A 21,776-nucleotide genomic window follows, 5' to 3' on the forward strand; every position below is an offset into this window, starting at 1 on the left:
TTCAAGTAAATCTAATGAAAAATGGCAAAAGCTTGACAAGATTTTAAACTATATAATAAAGACGAGAAGTCAGTTTTGAAGTAATTAATTTCAAGCTAGAGCTCATCAGTCTTCAGCTTATGTTGCAGTTCTTCCCATCAACCTCAAGTTAGAGAGAGGGGTCAAAGTTACAGTGGCAAACAGTATTGAATAAATGGTGAGAAAAGTTCTTTCATCAGACTGATAAGGTATTAACCATATAGAGTGCTGCACTGTACGGCTGATACAACTTCCAGAAAGGAGTAAAAAAAAGTTAAAGGGCTTAACTGTGAGACACACAATATGCTGAAAGGAGCAAGAGACCATGGCTTCATGCTTATTCAAGTGTTCCTAAAACACAGAAACACACACACACACTGAACTCTCTACTGGTGACCATTTTAAGAAGCTTAAGCTCATACCATACAATTCCTGCATTTCAATTAGTTTAGAATTAAAGCTTACTGTTAAATTGCCTGAGGAAAAACAGGTTGCCTATTAATTATACATTCATTTTTCAGCAAAAAGGATGCAGATAACTATTAAATATCCCACTGGGATCAATTAAGGATGTGGTAATGGGTAGTGCAATACTCAGAGATGTTTACAGGACTTAAAGATGTATTATGAGAAGATCTGTCTGCACTGCATTTAAGAAAAACCTCAAAATGAAATTTTCTACACATGGCAACTCATCTCTATTAATGATATGATTAACAATGCAAATAACTACATATATAATAATGTGAGCAATTAGAGGGTAATATATCAATCACTGAATTCCGCATTTTTTTTTTCAAAATTCAGCAAATATTTCTGCATTTCTGATACAATGTTTTACAATACTGCAATGGCCCCAACAATGACAAAGGAATAATGTTTTAGGATGGCCACAAACTGTAGCAAATTATTTTCTTACCTCAGTGATATATAGATATAAATGCATTGCTAATTGCCTCAGTGATAGACAGATATAAATGCATTGCTAATTGCAAAGATGAATGCAAGCAGCACTGCTGGTGTTAAAGATGCATGAGATTTTTTGAGTGCTACTCAAAAAAAAAAAAAAAAAAAAAAAAAAAAAAAAAAAAAAACTTGTTCCGAAAACCTACAGATATGTGCAATCCATGTGCCTTCCATAAAGCAAATAGAAGTAGACATGCACCCATCTAAATCGGCATACAGTGATTTAGAAATGCTAATGGCAGCTGATGGCCAAGGGTTAATCAGATCTGTAAAAGTCCTTTTAGTATCATGGATTTGGAATTTTTCCCCATCTTTGCTATTACTAAGTTTATGGGGACCTCGTATCACATGGCAAATAAGTGTCCAAATACATTTAATGTAATGCTTACTAAATTACCTTCATTGACATTTCCATTTGTACCTTCCTTAACTTTAATGAGACCCTTTTGAATAATTGGATTAGAAAACATGAATTCCTTTTGAGAACTTGGAATTGCCTGAAAAATTTCCTCCTAGTTTTCGCTAAATACAAGTTTACTAGTTTAACTACTCAATGTATGACTGCCTGCAAATGCCCTGCATCATATATTCACCCTTGTACTTCCTAAGTAAATAAAACTAACAATGTTTCCATTGTGGAACTAAATAAAACTCAAGAGAAAAACAGACAGTATGCATACTCAAAATGTACAAATATACTTCGGTTAACAGAAGAGGTGATTTACCTTAGGCAACCAGTGGCATTATAGAAGATTTCAGACTCAGACGCATTCTGTCTAATGACTCCAGATTTCCCTGATCCAGATAAAGGAACAAGAACTTTTTCAGTTAGACCATTCATTATTTCAGAGGACAGACGATCTTTCAGTGAATCAGAGGAAGACAGATTCCACAAAATTCCTGCAGGAAAAGAAATCATTCTCTGTCAACAATGTAGCATATTCAGACTTGTGTGAAAGACAAGACAAATAAATATACTTCACAGGGTTCTTTAAACATCTGTCCAAGCTAACAAATAATTGTTTGATTAAACAGAATTGTAACTACTAGTTTCAGTCTATAAATACAAGCATATTACAGCTTAACACAGATACACATAATGGATGGTGGAAGTTACTAATCGTTTTCAAGAATCACATAATGGATGTTAACTGGCACCCACTTTGAGCCATAAGAGTTACTGTATTCAAGAGGTGCATTACACATATAGGCAAAGTACATTTTCCTTTTTCTTCATTGTTTAGCCTAGCAGTGCTGCGACTTAAGATACCAAAGCTGTTGTACAAAAAAATGCAGCTTTAGACATGCAATATCAAAATGGAGAACTGCAGAAAAATGTTCAGCAAAAATGCATGTGTTTAAAACCATAATGGTATTACCAAAGAGACCACAGTTTTTATAGGTGGTGTTTTATTTGTGCTGACACAGCTTTCTCCAGAACTTTGACAGAGGCAACAGGTGACAGATTAGTCTGTGTTAACCTGCTGTGGCTGAGGGACCAGCTTTAGACATCTGTATGATGGGACATGACTTCTAGAGACTGAAGAATGAAGCAACTGCAAAGGATCACTATGCAAGTCACAGGAATTAACATCAACCTCTAATGAATTTATGACACAGACCATCTCAGCCTCACTAACCGCATATTAGTCTTGTTTTTTAAAATAATCAGTTAACCTGTGAAAAGGTCAAAGTGATACAAGTGATATGCCATGTGCAAGTCCAAAGGAATTAGGACTGGCTAGCCAAAGTAACAGCAGATATGAATTATGGACTCTATGAAAGAAAAAAGTTTGAAATTTTTTGGTTATGTTATATGGGGAAATTACAGACATGCCATTCAGACAGAAACAGACAGCCTCTAGTATCTTTGACCGCAGCTGTACATATTTTGCTGCTGTTCCTACAAGAAGTCTTCTAAAGAATGTCAAATACATTACTGCTCAGTTGGTGATGGCCCCTGACAAAAGGCAGAATTAGTTTAAACACTAAAATTCCAATCAACAATCCATATAAGTGTAAAAAAAAAATCATTAATTTTTTGATGCACACTTTAACCTATTTAGGAGACACAAGGTTGCAGTTGCCTACTGGGTCAAAAATGGATATAATGCTGAAAATCTATAAAGGACGGGATGCCAATCCATGACAGGATTCACATGTTGTGCGCACACGTACACAACTTAACATACACCACACTAAGTTTTCAAGTGGAAAATCACTATATGATTACCTTAAAAAGTGACTTAAGACATGTTTTACAGATTCAGTTTACCAGCAAACAAATGTTTTGTTGTCTGAGTGTTAGAGTAGAACTAAAGATTAAACAACCATAAAATATGAATATAATACTTGCACTGATATGCTACTCAGTAAATGCAGACAGTCAAGCCTATTCCATCAAATTAGTTCAAAATGCAATTATAGGTGAAGTGGGGATAAATGTCCCACACTTCCAAACAGAGGCATTTGACCCCCACCCCAAACCAACTGAAATTACCAATTTAGTTGGGGAAAATTAAACACACTGGACTTCTGAATTCATTCAGTTGGATGGGCTTGAAAGACTGGCATTTACAGAGCACTGCCTTGTGGTCTAAATGGGTGAAGTCTAGACTATGACATAGAGGAGACCTCTGTTGCATTAGTAGCAAGGGTGCTGTAGGGGTGAGGTTGGGAGGACATGCTTCATCGGCAGATGCCAACTTGCCCATCTTTGGGGAAAGAGGCATCTCAGCATGCCATGTTGGCGACACCTAGTGGCAGACAGACAACTGAAAGTGGCAAGGCTGGCTCATGCTGTTGAAAGTGGCATGTGAATGCCTGAGTTAAGAAAGCAGAATCTCTCTCATTTGATAAGGTGGCCATTACAAGTTCACAATCTGCATTCTGGGGGAGACTGGAAGGACAAGCCCCATCCTTCCTTAGTACCAGTATATGGCCTGCTCCCTAGTACCCAAATTTCACCCTCAATAAAAGTGAATGGGTTGACAAGTTTATCAGGATGGGAACGAATGGGCTATGGAGCTTTGACCATGGAAAGAAAGTCTGAACTGATCATGAAGTGCAGCCATCTGACAAGTCTTGTAGAGGAAGAATAACAAAAGACTGGCATTTGATGAATAGCAAATTAAAGACACAAATAAAACCCCTCAAATATTTATGACTTGTATGAAAATACATTTCCCTACCAGGAGACAAGAAGCATCCCTCCCACAATTGCCAAGCATTTAAGACTAAGCAACTCTGAATTCTACATAACTAACAAAATATGGCTAATCTGCTGAGGTATAGAATACCACTTGGGGGGGGGGGGGGATAACTGCAAATAAACTGCAGAATAAATCAGCCACTGTGCAGCAGCAATATATCATGTTTGGATGTGAGGTCGCACCATTACATCTGAAATCCCAGCCCTTTCATGTACGACTCTTAATACAAGAAACTATTCATTTGGGTACACATCAAAGTACTCAAAAGGAAAAGGTTTTGAAAAAATACACAAAGACAGAAGTGTTTTTAAATGGGGATAACTTCTGCTTACTTCATAACTTCCACTTACTTTATTATTCTGAAGTCTCCCTCAGAGGTTACTGTGGCTTTGGAATGAGGAACCAGAATTAATGTATGTCCAGTCCTTTGCCCAGTGCACCGCAGTCACGGACTAACCATTACCGCTTTCTAGACTGCTCTGCAAGTAGAGGGCAAACAAAACATCTGGCTACTTTTTTTTGAAAAAAAGTTATCAATTAAGTACAAAGTATCTTGAAAAGAAACTGGGTCTGGGTTACTCTTATTTACCCGTACCTGGCTTACAGTTTGGTCATTTGGACTCTGTTCTTCTAACTACAAATCAGAAGGCATGTATGACCAACCCTGAGTAACACACAACCACACTCAGTACACTGCTAAACTAAGCAATACAGAACAGCATGCATGTCAGTAAATTAAGGTTGCACTGTTTCACAAAACAAAATGCTCATTATAGATATATCTATCTTAGTACTTTTAAAAATACCTTGAGAGAGAGAAACGGTCAGTTAAGAATAATATGTCACAACTTTGTAGAATATTAAAATTAAACACATACTTTTGGTATGTACCTCATAAGACATCTACAACAACTGGAGAGGCCACAGAAATACCTCACAAAGAGGATTACTGGCCTCAAGCAGATACCCTACGCAGACAATCTCAAAAAACTCCAGCTTTACTCCGTCACATATCGCCTACTCAGAGGCGATCTCTGCCTAACATACAAAGCTATGTCAAACCCAGAGCTGTTGGACATGCTCCACTTAAAGAAATCCCAATCCCTCTGAACTACACGCTGTAGGGACCTAAACCTTGTCACCACAATAAACAGAACATGCTGGAGGGATAGATTCCTGCCCCAGAGACTTCCCATACTCTGGAACAGACTACCTATATCAGAGCTCCTCATTAGCACTCTTCAAGAAAAATCTTGATGACTGGATGGGAAATAGGAAATTCACCCCGGGGATCACTTCTGTGGCTCTGCTCGACAGGGGCACAGGAAAATAATTTTCTTGGGTGGCGAAAGCCAGGGTACCTTTTTGGCTAGACTTATATAGGTCCTAGGTCCAATAGCCTAGTACCTACCTATGAACCTAAGAACAGCTAGCAGCTCTACAATTAACCTGAATATTTAAATTCAAATCCTGTCATCTGGAACAAGCCTACAAAACTTAAGCCTATGTTATCACACCCTTGCAATTTCATGCCTAAAAAGGAAACAAAGAAGCTTTCAGAGTGAAAAATACATACCTTTCAAGCCACTGCATGTAATGCCTGGTTCAATGAAACGAATTAGAAACAGTGCATTAACAATTACAAAAGATGCATGCAACAAAAGATCTTTCAGAGTACACTTCCTTTCTTCTACTATGAATCCAAGAAAGTACACTAGTTATACAGACGAAAACAAATCAAATGAACTGCCAAGCCTCATAAATAAATACATTTTCAGAAACGACAACAGTAAATCTTCAGGAGGATGTTAGCAAACTGCACAGCTATTTGCCACCTGTGTCTAACATCCATGAAATTTATGGCAGTAGTCTATAATTTCTGCTGGTGTAAAGAAATAATACGGTTACCCCTCCTTCTGACTACCTCATATCTTCTCATTAGAGGAACAGTAAGAAAAGTGAAAAAAAGCCCTTAGGAAAAAATACACACCTGCAATACATATGTACTTTCAATGAAATAAAAAAATATATATTTGCAAACAAAAGTTTAAGTTGAGTGAGATCATTATTCTCATCTCTAAACTAAGGTGACTTGGGGATATGAAAGAAAAAGGATGGAATTAGGAAAGTCACTGCCAATCATTAGCGGACCGGAGTTCCGCTGTGGCGACCCCTAACCGGGAAAAGCCGAAAGACACACACACACACTGCATAGGAACTGTGCAAATCAGAGAAAAAAAAAGTAACAAATAGTTCCAGTTGATGCTGTTCAAGGTTTTTATCACACAGTTTCAGTTCCACAAATATTTTTGTGAATACCATTACAAAGTAGATACATAGAAGGTTGGGGGAGTGAGAATGTTGAAGGTGAAAAAGCAGATTGCTGGAGTTAATTTTTACTTTCTCTTTTAATATTGCAAACTGAGGTGTAATTTACTTTGACAGGATGTATGCACTGGCAGGTTCCCCTGAATTTCTAGCAAGTGCTCAAAACCAGCTGTTACATGGAGGGAAAGTCACTCGGTCCTAAAGAAAGATAAAGATAAGCAAGACTGATACAAAGTCCAGCCACTAGAATGTTCAGGGTACATAAACCAAAGTCAGCTAATAACGCTGCAAAACAGAAAACAGATTATTCTTACTCAATGTGACAAGGGAAGCAGAACATTTTTACTTGGTCTATGCTTCAAAATGTTATATTTCGCTTTCAGCAATACATGCATATTGTAAAGTAGTGTCTTGGCAGGGAAACACCATTTTTGGGGACATAAGGAAGACGTATGAAGTGACTCAATGACACCAAAACTATTTTAATTTGGAAAGGAAAAAAGTGTGAACCAATCGTAATTCTTGGTATTGCCAATTATCTTTTTTTTTATTTCTCTTAAATGAGCAACACTGCCTCTACCTTAGGAAAAAAATGCAAAACTGCATTTTTGGCAACTGATTTATCCTGACACTTTTGTGAGTTCTGCTGACTTTTTTGTGAGTCCTGCTGGTTGTTTGTAAAAGAGAGAGAGAGAGTATGTTAAACCAAAGCAGAACAAAACCAGAACAGTTAAAGCAAATGAGATAGACATAAAGCAGCTGCAATGGGACATCAAGAATAAGCCTAATATTGTTAAAGTCTTGCCCACTCATTCGGCAGGGAAACAGGCACACTAACTGTACCAAGTGTTCTGATGAATGAGCAGGTGACAGCTATGCACAGACATTCAGATTTCATGTACACTCAATAACTCCTCTAGAAACTTTTTAGTGCACTTCCTAATGACACCAGAGTTGGCTTCCTATCCTAAACAACTCAATACTTAAAAAGAACTAGAACACTAAATCTGCGTGTCAATGATGTATACAGCACTGAGATCATCCATTACCAACAGTTCAAAACATAGATGCTAGAAAACTGGATATAGTGGTCCAAGAAAAGAAGACAAAAGTAGCATTGATCATTGAAATCGCCACACCCACTGATTACAGTGTCTTGCGTACAGAGACACACCAAGTCATAAATATCAGGTTTTGCAGGCAGAAACGAGAGCAATGTGGAAGAAAGGTACCCAGACAGTCCCAATAGTAGTAGGAGCAATGGATCTACAATCGTATTTTGATAGGTTACCAATACACGCAACTCCGTACGAACTGCAGGAGGAGTCATTACTGGACACATTATGGGTACTGCGAAGAGCACTTCTGGCTGACATGAAAGACTGAAAGAATACTAATTTCATGAACTTTAATCATACTTTGACTTTGGAATGGGGTCCATTCCCATCACGGTATTAGAAACCAAAAAGACTTGGAGAAATTAAAAAAAAAAAAAAAAAAAAAAAAAAAAGGAGAATAACCCATTGTTTGTCACTTGTTATGCATCTAGTGGATTGAGAAGCACCATGCAAAATGTCCTGAATGTACTGCAAAGGAGAATTCTCAAGGCATTTGCTACTCTTATTATGCATACATACCACATTTTCATAGCTACAGTAAAGCAAATTACTTACAAACTACTGCATAGCATCAGATAAAAATTTAGATAATGTTGAGAAAAATAAAAGCTTGATGCACAGCGACTATTTCAGTTGTTAGGCTAACTAGCACAATTTACATCTGTATGTATGTGTGTGTGTGTGTGTGTGTGTGTGTGTGTGTATATATATATATATATATATATATATATATATATATATATATATATATATATATATATATATATTTAGATGTAATTCCCTACCTACCCTACAATGGTTCAATAGCTCTCTCTGCAATAGGCAGCAATCCACCAAATGGCAACAGTCTTATTCTCCCTTCCTCAATACTTCCACAGGGGGTACCCAAGGCTCCATACTTCGTCCTGCCCTATTTAACATCTTTATTAACAACTTTCACACACCCCCCCCCCACAATGCTCAGTAATCCAGTATGCTGATGACTCCACAATAATATGCACTGCAACTTCCAGCTCTGAACTCTAGCAGATCACCCAGAATGCCCACACCTCTACTGAATCTTGGATGCTTAATCATCTTGCCCTAAAGCCAAAAAAAAAAAAACTAAACTACTAATTTTTATCCCTAAGAAAACCACTCCCCTAGATAAAAAAACTCTTCAGTATACATATACATACATAGAGCTACATATCAATAAATATATATACATCATATCTTAATAATCACATAGGAAAGTACCATTAGTAGTCATAAGAAAGATTAAACTAGTAGCACATTTGCATGGTCAATTTGGTTTGTATGAGTTTCAAGTCATGGAAAGTTGTTTCCTCCTGTATTCCAATTGCGAGAATGATGTACAACCACAGGTTATATCCAATATCTAAAAAATGCAAAACAATATAACCAAACACACAAGAAAGGGATACAAATCTTGACAAGAAGCAGTGGAAAACAAGGAAATAACAGCTGATAATTGTATTTGGTAACCTAAAATGAAGTCAGAAATATGGCAACCTGGTAGAAAAAGCTGGAATGCATACATAAAGGTGGCATGTAACAGTTTTAAGTCTACAAAACTGTTATGACAGTATACACTGACTGATGGTGCACATATGAAGCCCTGACTATAGTACAAGTGACCTCAGTTCAGTCAGAGATAGCAGGTAGAACGGGTGTGTATCTAGGTGGAAGGGACTGTGGTGCCAAATGCATATCATTCTTCAAGTGATGGTGGAAGCCAGCGCACAACAATTTCTGGGCTGGGAGTGTGAGAGGACCAAGAAAGTGTTTTTTCCCTTGAGCACAGGCTGGACATATGTTCAGCTGGCTACTCAGCATAGCCTGACCCACTTTCCAAGATGAAGTCAGCACAGAGCAGTAGGGCACGTTTTAAGATGTGTTCTAAAATCCATCCCTTTCCAAGTTTATAAAACACCACAACAACTGGTACATTCATTATAATGGAATAAGTGAGGTGCAGGTTCATAAGGTAGGTACTAGGTTATTGGCCCTAGGGCCTACACAAGCCTAGCCAAAAAGGTACCCTGACTTTCGCCACCCAACAAAATTATTTTTCTGTGCCCGTCAAGCAGAGCCGCAGAAGTGATCCCTGGGGTGAATTTCATATCTCCCATCAAATCATCAAGATTTTTCTTGAAGACTGCTAATGAGGAACTTTGGTTGATATACATAGGTAGTTTGTTCTACAGCATGGGAAGTCTCTGGGACAGGAATCTATTCCTCCAACATGTTCCGTTTATTGTGGTGACAAGGTTTAGGTCCCTACAGCGTGTAGCTTGGAGGTATTGGAGGTATTGGGATTTCTTTAAGTGCAGCATGTCCAACAGCTCTGGGTTTGACATATCTTTGTATGTCAGGCAGAGATCTTCTCTGAGTAAGCGATATGCGATGGAGTAAAGCTGGAGTTTTTTGAGGCAGTCTGCTTCGGGCATCTGAGGCCGGTAATCCTCTTTCTGAGGTATTTCTGTGGTCTTTCCAGTTGTTGTAGATGTCTTGTGAGGTACATACCAAAAGGGGAGCCGTATTCTATAATGGGTCTAATGAGTGATGAGTAGAGGGGAACAATGACCTCTTTTTTTCCTGGATGAGAAACCTTTTGTGATGAGGTGTGCCATGTACAAGGATTTCCTGACTACTGGGATGATGTGATTATCAAAGGAGAGAGTACTGTCCCACCTGTGTCCCAAAGTCTCTTATCACACTTTTGGTGTTAAGTAGACTACCGCCTATGTGGTAGTTCATGGGTACAGAGCTTTTACCAAAAGGGGTGACAATGCACTTTTTGGCATTGAGCTTGAGGCCATGGCTTTGACACCAGGCATTTGTCTCAGTGAGGCCCTTTTGTAGGATGCCCACATCTTTAGGAGTTTCGATTATGGCTCCCAGTTTGCAGTCATCTGCAAACTTTGTTAGCCAAAGACCTTCTGTGTTAGCATGTACTTCACAGAAGTAGATACCAAACAGGAGAGGACCCAGGACTGAACCCTGTGGTACTCCACTTGTCACTGGTCTGAAGTCGGATTTAGAGTCTGCTACTTTCACAGTGTGGGTTCTGTAAGTGAGCCAGTTGGCAACCCATCTTGTGACATAGGGATTTATACCTAGTTTAGTGAGTTTATCTATAATTCCAGACTGGGGGATGGTATTGAAAGCCTTGGTGAGATCTAGATAGGCTGTGTGAACCCCCTTACAGTCATATACGGCAGTGGTGACTGCTTCAAAGAAGTCTACCAGGTTTAGGAGACATGATCTGACTTTTACAAACCCGAACTGGGTGGGGTCCAGAGTTTGGAGATTACCAATGTCATTGTTTATAAGTTCCATGATGATACATTCCATAGCCTTGTAGACCAGGCTCGTCAGGCTAACGGGGTGGTAGTTTCCTGGAGTCCGTGGTGGCTCCCCCTTTGTGGAGTGGGATAACCGTCGCTGTGTGTCATTCAGTGGGCACAAAGCCTGAGATGAGGCTATGACTAAACATGGTACTTAGGTGGGATGCCAGTTTGTTCTGTAGTTAGTGTAGAACGCAGCCTGGGATGCTGTCAGGTCCCATGGATGCTGTGTTCTTGGCTTTGGAGTGTGTGGTTTTTACCTGTGCAGCTGTGATTACAGGAACTTTGCATTCTTCCGGTATAGATATGGGCCCTTTAGGGGGTGAGAGGGGTGTAAAGTTAGCACTGAACGTATCTGCCAAGATATTGGCAATATCAGTTGGTACTATACATTTAGTGCATTGTGCTGTAGCTCGGAGCAGATCCAAATGTTGCCATTGAGATTCTTGACATAGCTATAGAATGTTTTGTGGTTGTCTTTTGAATCCGTGGCAATTTTGTTTTCATAACTAGCTTTGAAGGATATTATGAACATTTCAGCTTCTTACTGAGGCTGACCAGGGAGTTCCTCCAATCATGGGATTTTACTCTTTTTTTGCAACAGTTTCTTTCTTCTGTTGTAGAGTTTGTTTATGGCAGGGGACCACTAGATTGGCTTCCTTTTTTTGGAGAACAGCATCTTGGTTCTGTTACTGATTGCACGATTCATGCACTTGTGAAGGATTCAGCAGTCATACCACTATTGTGAGTCTGCATGGGTGTCGTGAAGTTTGCCACTTCTGTCTTAAGAAGCGTGAACTTGGCTTTGGAGAAATATTTTACAGTGGTTTCCCTAATGGGGGGGGGGGGGGGATGTGGATGTCTAGGGTGATTAGCTTGTGGTCGGATCTGACCAACGAGGAATTGACCTCTGGTGTGGAACACCGGTTCCCCATGTTGGTAGTCACCAGGTCTACGATACTGCTGTCCCTGGTGGGGGTGTGGATAAGTTGATCCAAGGCATTGGAATTTATGAATTCCAGAAAACGTTGAGCAAAAGAGTTGGTACAGGAGTAGTTTTCCCAGTTAATGGTGGGGCAGTTGAAATCGCTCATTATTAGGGTGTTAGGTTGTACCCTAATATTTTCCAGTGTATCAAGAAATGAGGAGTGGGAATCCTGGGGCATGGTGGGGGATCTGTAGCAAGCTACAATTTGGATTACGGTCTTGCCCAGAGTTAGTTGCACTTGGATAATCTTGGATGCACTATGCTGAGCAACTAGCCTGGAGGTGTGGATATCCTTAATGAATATGGACATGCCTCCACCTTTAGTGTTTTGGTCCACGTTAGGTGGCCGAAAGGTGTGTTATGAATTACAGCCTGGCAATGCAGGGGTGCTCTCTGGAGCCTTGAACCAGGTTCTCTGTCACTGCATAGATGTCAATGTTTTCCATTTTAAGGAGTGCCTTGAGTGAGTGTATTTTGAGGTTTAGACTTCTAGCATTGAGTAGCATTACCCTCAGATTTTGCTTGCTTGTTACCGGTTACACTGGTGAATTTGTCATTTGAACCTTGCCTAAAAAAGGCACTATAGGGTTGGCAAGAGCCTTAGCCAATATCCGGAATCCCAAGGGCAACAGGTGCAGCCATCTCTGGCAAAGCATCGTGGTCTGTTGACCATGTCATCCCAGGCAGACAGATACTGGATCCTCTTAGAATGACATCAGAAGCTTAGTCAATTGTTGAAGTCCATCATTTTGTCCTTGTATTGTGGTATCATTTTGAGTGATGTCAGGGTGCTATTCAGGGCTAGGGTCATACCTGCCTGGGCTACCAGATCGGACAGCTCCTCCATGTCTCTTTTCATGTAGTCCAGGGAGGTATGTCTCCGGTCATTCACACCAACATGGACAATGACAGAGTCATACTTGTACTTGTTGTGGAGTGACCGGAGTGCGTGAATTATGTGGTGGATCCTGGCTCCTGACAAGCAGCTGATAGTAACTTTCTCCTTGTTTAGCCTGGTGAGTGGAACATCAGTGTGCCTCACTACAGAGTCACCTATGATTAGAGTGTTGGGGTACACTGTTGTGCCTTATGGGCTGTGGTTGAGTGACACACTGAGTTTGTGGGCTATGTGTCATTTGGGTTGTGTTGGGGGGTTAAGGTCGCTTGCGTTTCTGCTTTGGAGGTCCCTGTTACTTGGGCAGATTTTTATTGAGAGCCTCTGCAAATGTAGGTGTGTGGTTTGTGTTTCTATGTCTGTGTTTTGGTGATGTAGGTTTTGAGGGCCTATGTGATGAGTGTGGTGTGGTGCAAGGTCATACAGGTCTTATTAAAAAGGTCAGAATGACCTGTTAACTGATCCTGTTGGAGAATTATCAGTCACTATTCCACTCAAAATGGTAATCTCTTCCAATTGGCACAGCAGATCTGCCAGGTGAAAGGTTTACTACTAGCCTTACGTCTATCTGATGGAGAGAATCTACACTGGGAAACTGGCGATTATGTGAAACCAGTTGTCACCATAATTCTTGGGAGACCTTCATCAATCAGAACCATGAGTGCTTCCTGGCATTTCTACAGACTTGAAAGTACAGCTTTCTTAACCACCATGTAGTTACAGTAATTAGTCTTGGCCTTTCTTATCATATTCCTGTAAAGTTCAGGGATCAGTAGGACCCACTCTGAAGGCTAAGCAAGAAGATTGTGAAAGCAATTCTTCCTTCACTGGCTATACTGAGCAGAAAATGGGAGAAAGTACACTTTTGTACCTACCATAAATGTAGATGTCTGATAGATATGCAACTGCAGTCCTGACATATGGGTTGTCCTGCCTCAGGCAGCCCTTCGGTCGGCCGGATTCCAAAGTCTGGGTCCGGCGTCGGCTGATGTCGCCTCCTCCCCGATGTCAGAGCGGCTGGGGTATAAAGGCATCCGCCGACGCCATCTTCTTCAGTGTTTCTTGCCCCAGATGCCCTCCAAGGAAGGCTAAATTTTGTGAATGGATAAGCAAAAATTTCAAGACATGCACAACAGTAATAAACAGATACACCATAACAGATATCCCCAGCTAAATAGGAGAGTGGGGTATAAAGGCATCCACCGACGCCATCTTCTTCAGTGTTTCTTGCCCCGGATGCCCTCCAAGGAAGGCTAAATTTTGTGAATGGATAAGCAAAAATTTCAAGACATGCACAACAGTAACAAACAGATACACCATAACAGATATCCCCAGCTAAATAGGAGAGGGAGAAGGACCTAAGGGAAAAAAACAGAGGGGTAGGAGGGAGGGAAAACCTGACTGCAGTTGCATATCTATTGGACATCTACATTTATGGTAGGTACAAAACTGTACTATGTCCTTCAAGAATGCAACTGCAGTCCTGACATATTGGTTGAATACCATAGCCAAGCTGGGGGTGGTAGGATCTAAGCTAGGGATGGTGTAGCTAAAAGACCCTGCAGGACTGCAGAAGCAAAGCCTGCTCGGGATCTGGAGTATAAAGGCAGGTTGTAGTGTTTGGTAAATGTATGCACGGAGCTCCATGTAGCAGCCTCTAGAATGTGCTTTGTAGCCACTCCTCTTAGAAAGGCTGTGGATGTGGCTATAGCTCTGGTTGAGTGTGGTCTTATATTGGCTGGCACACTCTTTCCATGGTAGGAGTAACAGAATCTGATGCAGTGTCCAATCCATTTTGAAATTGTTTGTTTGGAGACTGCCTTTCCTTGCACTCCGGCAGCATAGGCTAAAAATAGTTGGTCAGACTTCCTGGTGGACTTTGTTCCGTCCAAGTAGTAGCGTAATTGTCTGTGTATGTCTAAAGTATGCAGCAGCTTTTCCCCTTTATTTTGAGGATTGGGAAAGAAAGTAGGCAGGTGAATTGCTTGATTTAGAGACACCCTGGATATCACCTTTGGCATGAATGAAGGATTGGTCCTTAGAGAAACTCTGTCCTGATGGAAAATGAGAAAGGGAGGTACTGCCATGAGGGCCTGTATCTTCGAGACCCTTCTTGCTGAGGTAACTGCCAACAGGAAGGCTGTTTTCCAGGAGAGGAATTGCATTTCTGAAGTTGCTGCTGGTTCAAAAGGAGGAAGAGTTAATTTTTCTAAGAAGTAGTTGAGGTCCCATGCAGGAACTGGTGGTTTTCTGGGAGGCTTGATATTCTTTATCCCTCTTAGAAACTGTCTTAGCAAGGGATGCGAAAACACAGGTGGATCACAGTTGAAGTTTGCTGAGATTGCTGAAGCGTCTATTTTAATGGATGAATATGAGAGGCCCTTATGAAACATTTCTGCCAAGTATTCTAATATCTGAGGTATGCTCATCAGTGATGCATCCTGTCCCTTTTTGGCCTTCCAGATGATGAATCTCTTCCATTTGGCCGCATAGGTTTTTCTGGTGGAAGGTCTGCGTGCTTCCAGCAAGATTTCCTGAACCTTTTCGGAGAGGGTGTCCTGGGACCAGCTCAGGGAACCCTCCAAGCTGCCACAGTTGCAATGTTTGCAGGTTTTGATGAACAGTCCTGTAAATGTGTTGTGTTAGTAGCAGAGGCCATTGGGGCAAGGGCCACGGTTTGGAGTGAGTTATGCTCAGTAGCAAGGGATACCAGTGCTGTCTCGGCCAGTCTGGAGCTATCAGTATTCCTTTTGGTTGCTCTGCTTTGATCTTCAGTAACACCTTGGCCAGTAATGGTAGAGGAGGGAATGCATAGATTTTCAGGGTATTCCAGCTGAAGGAGAGAGCATCCGTTCTCCAGGCTAGAGGATGGTGTGTCCTTGAGCAGAACTTGTCCAGCTGGTGATTTAGATGAGAAGCAAATAGATCTATGTCTGGTCTTCCCCATGCAGTTATTATTTGTGAAAAAATGTGTGGATGCAGCATCCATTCGTGTGGATCCATGAAATTTCTGCTCAACCTGTCTGCCAGTACATTGTCCTTGCCGGGAACAAACTGGGATTGCAAATGGATGTTCAGTTTCAGGGCTTTTTCCCAAAGAGCCATTGTCAGTCTGCAGAGGGGATACGAGTGAGTGCCTCCTTGTTTGTTTATATACCACATGACAGTGGTGTCGTCTGTCTTTATTAGCAGATGGCCTTGTTGAAGAGATTTTCCAAAGGCTTCTATGGCATGCATCACTGCCAACATCTCTTTTTGATTTACGTGCAGAGGCATTTCCATGGGAGTCCATTGGCCTTGAATGCATCTGTCCTCCATGTGCGCCCCCCATCCATGATCTGAGGCGTCTGTTGTAATGGTTTGACTTGCTTGAACTTTGTTGAAGGACATGCCTTGGTTTAACTGGCTTGCTTCAGCCCACCACAAAAATTCCCTTTGCAGGCATGGAATGAGTGGTATTACATCTTCCAGGTTGTGGCTGTGTTGAGACCATAAGCTTTTTAGATACCATTGTAGCTTTCTCATGTGTAGTCTTGCCAGGGGGATCAAAAGGATGCAAGATGCCATGAAACCCAGGGCCTGCAGGATCTTCCTTGCGGTCAGCTGGGTAAGTTTTGCTAGGCTTTTGAAGTAATCTGGTAAATGCTGTTGTTTCTCCTCTGTGAGGAAAGCCATTTGTGAATGTGTGTCCAGTTTTGCTCCTAGAAAAATAATCTTTTGGGATGGTAATAGTCTTGATTTTTGAATGTTGACTGTGTATCCCAAAGCCTGTAGCAACTGAATGACATAGTCCAAGTTTTTTATCAATGCTTGTTTGTTGTCTGCTTGTATGAGGCAGTCGTCCAGGTAAGGGTATATTTGAACCCCCTGGAGTCTGCAATGTGCAACTACTGATGCCAGGCATTTAGTGAATACTCTGGGCGCAGTAGATAAGCCAAACGGCAATGCTGAGAATTGATAATGCTCTGTTCCTGCAAGAAATCTGAGGTATCTTCTGCAACTGTGTCTGATTGGGACATGCAGGTATGCCTCCTTGAGGTCCAGAGTAACCAGCCAAGACCCCTTGCCCAGCATGGGAAGGAGTTGCTGTAGCATCAGCATTTTGAATTTTGGCACAATGTGAAAGGTGTTTAGAATAGACAAGTCCAGTGTAGGCCTCCATTGCTTTTCTTTTCTTGGAACAAGGAACGGTCTTGAATAGAACCCCTGGCCTTGTTCCTGAGGAGGTACTTTCTCTATAGCTTTTATTTGTAACAGCTTTGTAACTTGTAAGAGAGCCTCTGCCCTTTGATTTTGTGGCAGGTTTGGCATGCCTTGTCTCGTTGGTAAGGTGTGGAAGTGGAACCTGTAACCTCTGTCTATTATGTCCAGAATCCATTTGTCCTTGGTTAAAATGTGCCAGTTCTTTGAGAATAAGGATAATTTTCTGCCTAGAGGAGCTTCTCTTTGAGCCTTGGTAGGCGGATTGATAGTCAAGTCATTGTGATTGTCCCTGTGGTGCAGGCGAACTCCCTGCGCCACTTCTTTGATTTGGTGGTTGCCAGTGGCAGCCCCTGTAGGAGCCTCGGTATTGCCCTCTACCTCGAGCACGCCTGTTCTTTCCCCTTTGAAACTTGTCAGAGTCTGGAAAGGACCAATTCTTAGAAGGCCAATTCCTACTGAATCTGGGAGGTTGAACCTGGAGGAAATCCTTGACAGTCTGTACTGATTTTGCCTTTTCCTCAATAGACTTCAGCACATCCTGTGCATTAGCACCAAAAAACTTCTGTTCTTCCAGAGGTGCATCCAGGAGCTTAACTTTAACATGGTCTGGCAGTGGCTGTTCTTTCAACCAAGCATGTCTACGTATAACGGCCCCTGTCATGGCTGCCCTACATGAAGCTTCCAATGCATCATAACCACACTGTAGAAAATGATTGCTAACCTGCTGAGTGTTATGAACCAAATCCTGCAATGCCTTTCCATCTATAGGCTCAGGAGAGGCTAACTTTTTCTGCAAATCATCCATTAAGAAATCCTGGTACTGAAACATATGAAAAAGGCAGTTAAGTGACCTCATGGCAAGGGTGGAAGAGGTATAAACTTTTTTGCCCCATCTCTCCAGGGACCTAGCTTCCCTGTCAGCGGGCAGAGGGTTTTTGGCCAAGGAAGAAGCCACTGCCTTGGGGCCCTGTGAAATAGTCTCTAAATCCACAGAGTGGGCCTTAAAAAGATGCTTATGGGTTTCTGGGACCCTGTAATATCTGTCAGGTTTGACAGGAGCATGAGAGAGAGAATCAGGCGAAGCACTTGAGTCTGAGTATACATCATCAAGAACATCCAACACTGGAGGGATAGCTAAAGGTCTGTGTTGGGGCAGCTTAAGGAAGGTACGTAGCCTTTTCCTGGAGTCAGAGAATTCCTGACCCTGCCACTGAAAATGTTCTCTCATGGAGTGGAGAACTTCACCAAAAGAAATATCCTCTGGAGGGGAGGCAGAGGGAATAGAATCCTCAGCATCCGAATCCTCATAGGCCTGGAAGGATTCTTCCTGGGTATCTGAGTGCTCTGAATCCCCAGAGGCTTCATCAGAGGAGAGGGTGTCTGTCTGCTCAGTTCTAGGCCTTTTATCTGCAGGCGGCTGAGAACCACTGTCCGGGTGCAGCTGAGACCCTCTGATAAGAGAGATTAAATCTGCAGCAAGAGTCATGATCTGTCTATCAGAAGAGGGACCCTGAGCAGTAGGCTTAGGGTGGGCCTTGGTCTGGCTGGCAGCCTTAGCACGTGCAAACGCCTTGATGGACATGATGGCCTTGGAGGCCTAGCTGCTCCACGTGCAGGGGTAACCTTGTCTACCAGAATGGTGTCGGGTAAATCCAGAACTTCGGTTTCTGGAGGAAAATCAACAACCGGCACCAGTGAAATCTCGGGGACCGAAGAACGCGTTAAAGCGGTGTCGTCGGCCTGTGGCGGTAGAATTACCGCTTCCAAAGGGACCGAAACACTCGCGGAGGGCTTAGGTGTGGTATCAGTGGAAGACGCGGGCCGAGGATGTCGGTCCCGGTCCTTGCGGTTTTTGGTAGATTGTGTTGTCGGTTGTTCCGACGGCATGATATAAGCAAAGGATTCACCAAAAAGTCTTCGGCAAATTCTGCCCGGCGCCTGAGTGTGCGCTTATTAAAGCAAGCACAGGCCGAGATGTCGTGGTCTGGGCCCAGGCAAGGGAGGCAGTAAGAATGGAAGTCCTTATGAGGTATTTGTTTACCACAAGACAAACAATTATTAACTTTTTCAATTTTTTCTGACATCGGCTGAGGCAAGAAAAAATGTTCCCCAACGGGGTACTTAGCTTTTAGATGACTTCGGTAACTGAAACACAGGAGCTGACCGACCGGCACTTGCAAATTGCTTCTGCTTCGGGCACCGCGCGGCAAGAAAGACTGAAGAAGATGGCGTCGGCGGATGCCTTTATACCCCAGCCGCTCTGACGTCAGGGAGGAGGCGACATCAGCCGACGCCGGACCCAGACTTTGGAATCCGGCCGACCGAAGGGCTGCCTGAGGCAGGACAACCCATATGTCAGGACTGCAGTTGCATTCTTGAAGGACATCTACATTCTACCAATTGTGAAACTGAAAAAAAAATCTCTACAGTGCCTTACCTGAAGAAAATCCAAGCCAAACATGGATTTGGAATTGTGTGTCCAGACGGGAAAGTAAGGTTGTGTAAAATCTTACCATAAAGTTAGATGTCCTTCCCTTCACTGTTGCAGTATTCATTATATTATGGATTCCCTGCCTAGGGCAGCCCAAAGTCTGGCCAGTATACCAAAGCCTTAGGCTGCTTTAAGGTACACTGTACATCAAATGTATGCTCCTCCAGTAGCGTAGGGCATAAAGGTGACGTCCGGACATACCAACCTCAGAACTAAAAACCCCAGTAGGAATGCCAGTCCAAAGAAAATCAAGAGGTAACCAGTATATCCAGAAGAGAAATGGACCAGGGGGAGGAGGGAGGGAGTGAATACTGCAACAGTGAAAGGAAGGACATCTACCATTATGGTTCAGATTTTACACAACTGTACTATGCCCTTCCACTGTTGCAGTATTCATTACATTATGGAGAATGTCTAAGCTCAGGAAGAAACTTGGGAAGAGGAAATATGAGCAGAGCTCTCTAAGAAGCCATGAAGGATGGCCCTAGCAAAACCAGCTCTAGCTCTGGAGATTCCGTCCAGCTTGTACTGCTTTGTCAACGTATGCACAGAAGTCCAAGTAGCTGCCTCAAGAATAGAGTTAGTAACCAGAAGAAGCCACAGCTCTAGTAGAATGAGCCTTTACAGAATAAGGAAGGCTCTTGCCATGAAACGTATAACCAAAAGAAACAGCTTATGAAATCCAAGAAGAAATGGTCTGCTTGGATACAGCTAATTCCAAGGACCTGGTATGAAATTAAACAAAAAGCTGACTTCCTAATAGTCTTAGTTTTATCCATATAAAATCTGAGTTGTCAATGCACATCTAATGTGTGCAGCAAGTCATCACTAGCAGATTGTGGTGAAGGGAAAAAAGTTGGCAAATGAATAGATTGATTAAGGGACAACTCATTCATCACCTTGGGGATAAAAAAGGATTAGTACGCAAGAACACCCTGTCCTTATGAAACACCAAAAAAGGAGGACAAGCCATAAGGGCTTGAAGCGAAGACACTCACCTGGCAGAAGCAAGGGCTAAAAAAAAAAAATCTTTCAAGAGCAATGCTGCAAGCAAGCTGAAACGGCAAGCTCAAAAGGAGTCCAAGTCAATTTCTCCATAATAAAATTAAGATCAGAGGAAGGAGGAACAGGCTTCCTGGGAGGCCGAATATGAAGGATGTCTTTAAGGAATTGTTTAGCTTCAAACCTAGAAGCTAAAGGAAGAGATAAAAGCAGACAAGCAGAGACAGCTGATAAGTGCGCCTTAACAGAAGAATAAGCCAACCATGCCGCTCAACCTGGAATCATCAAAAATCTGGACAAGGCCCATGAAAAATAGGTACAAATCTGTAGGCTGATTAACGTAAAAATTGCATATGTAATTCCATAACCCCACCCACTCCAATGGAATTGTGGGATAACAACTTTCAAACGCAAACTGAAGAACACACAACCAAAATATGACACCAGAGTCCCCCTCTGCAGCCATTCCAATGTCCCATTACCTGGCTATTTTACCCCATTTACCATAAACACTAATGTGCTCATACTGCTTTACTTCTACAAAGATTCAATGATTATTTGGATTTTATTTTTACATTTTATAGCAGAATACACAAACACGAATAGGTATCTGCTAAACAAAGCAATACTCACAATGAAAATAGAATTGGCATTAAAACCTCTCTGCCCTTGAAACTCACATTATTCATTGAAACAGCACTGAAATCCACACCACATCCAAAGAAAATGCATCTGGCCAGTGGTGATAAAGATTACCTTTGTGCCATTTTCAAATCATAGGCCCCTTGCACACAAAACAAGAAACATACATGCATTCTCTGATGCACCTTCCTGACTTTATTAAATTATATTCCTTGTATAATACAGCACACTTGTTAGACTTAAGTTATAGCGCATTTTAAATTTATAGTTTGAACATTTTTCCCGTAGGCAATGAAACAAAATGCATGAACCAATAATGACAAAACTACCCAATTCAGAACATTTCCATCATAAAAGTCTACTCACACACAATCACACACACACACACACACACACACACACACACACACACACACACACACACACACACACACACACACACACACACACACACACACACACACAAATCACATTTTAAATGCATTATTTGAACATTTTCCAGTAGGCAATGAAACAAAATGCATGAACCAATAATGACAAACTGCCCAGTTAAGAACATT

General features: G+C 41.8%; 1 protein-coding gene across 1 annotated transcript in view; it reads right to left on the reverse strand.

The window, feature by feature from the left end:
- PKP3 (plakophilin 3) overlaps positions 1-21,776 on the reverse strand; it is a gene marked incomplete in the record, with an annotated part of 642,311 nt that overhangs the window by 161,761 nt on the left and 458,774 nt on the right. The window contains 1 exon segment of the mRNA XM_044082669.1: positions 1,710-1,884. Coding sequence (XP_043938604.1) covers positions 1,710-1,884 — 175 coding nt within the window.

Source organism: Protopterus annectens, chromosome 9.part0, assembly GCF_019279795.1.
Source record: "Protopterus annectens isolate FY-2018-M chromosome 9.part0, PAN1.0, whole genome shotgun sequence".
In the NCBI taxonomy this organism is placed as follows: domain Eukaryota; kingdom Metazoa; phylum Chordata; order Ceratodontiformes; family Protopteridae; genus Protopterus; species Protopterus annectens.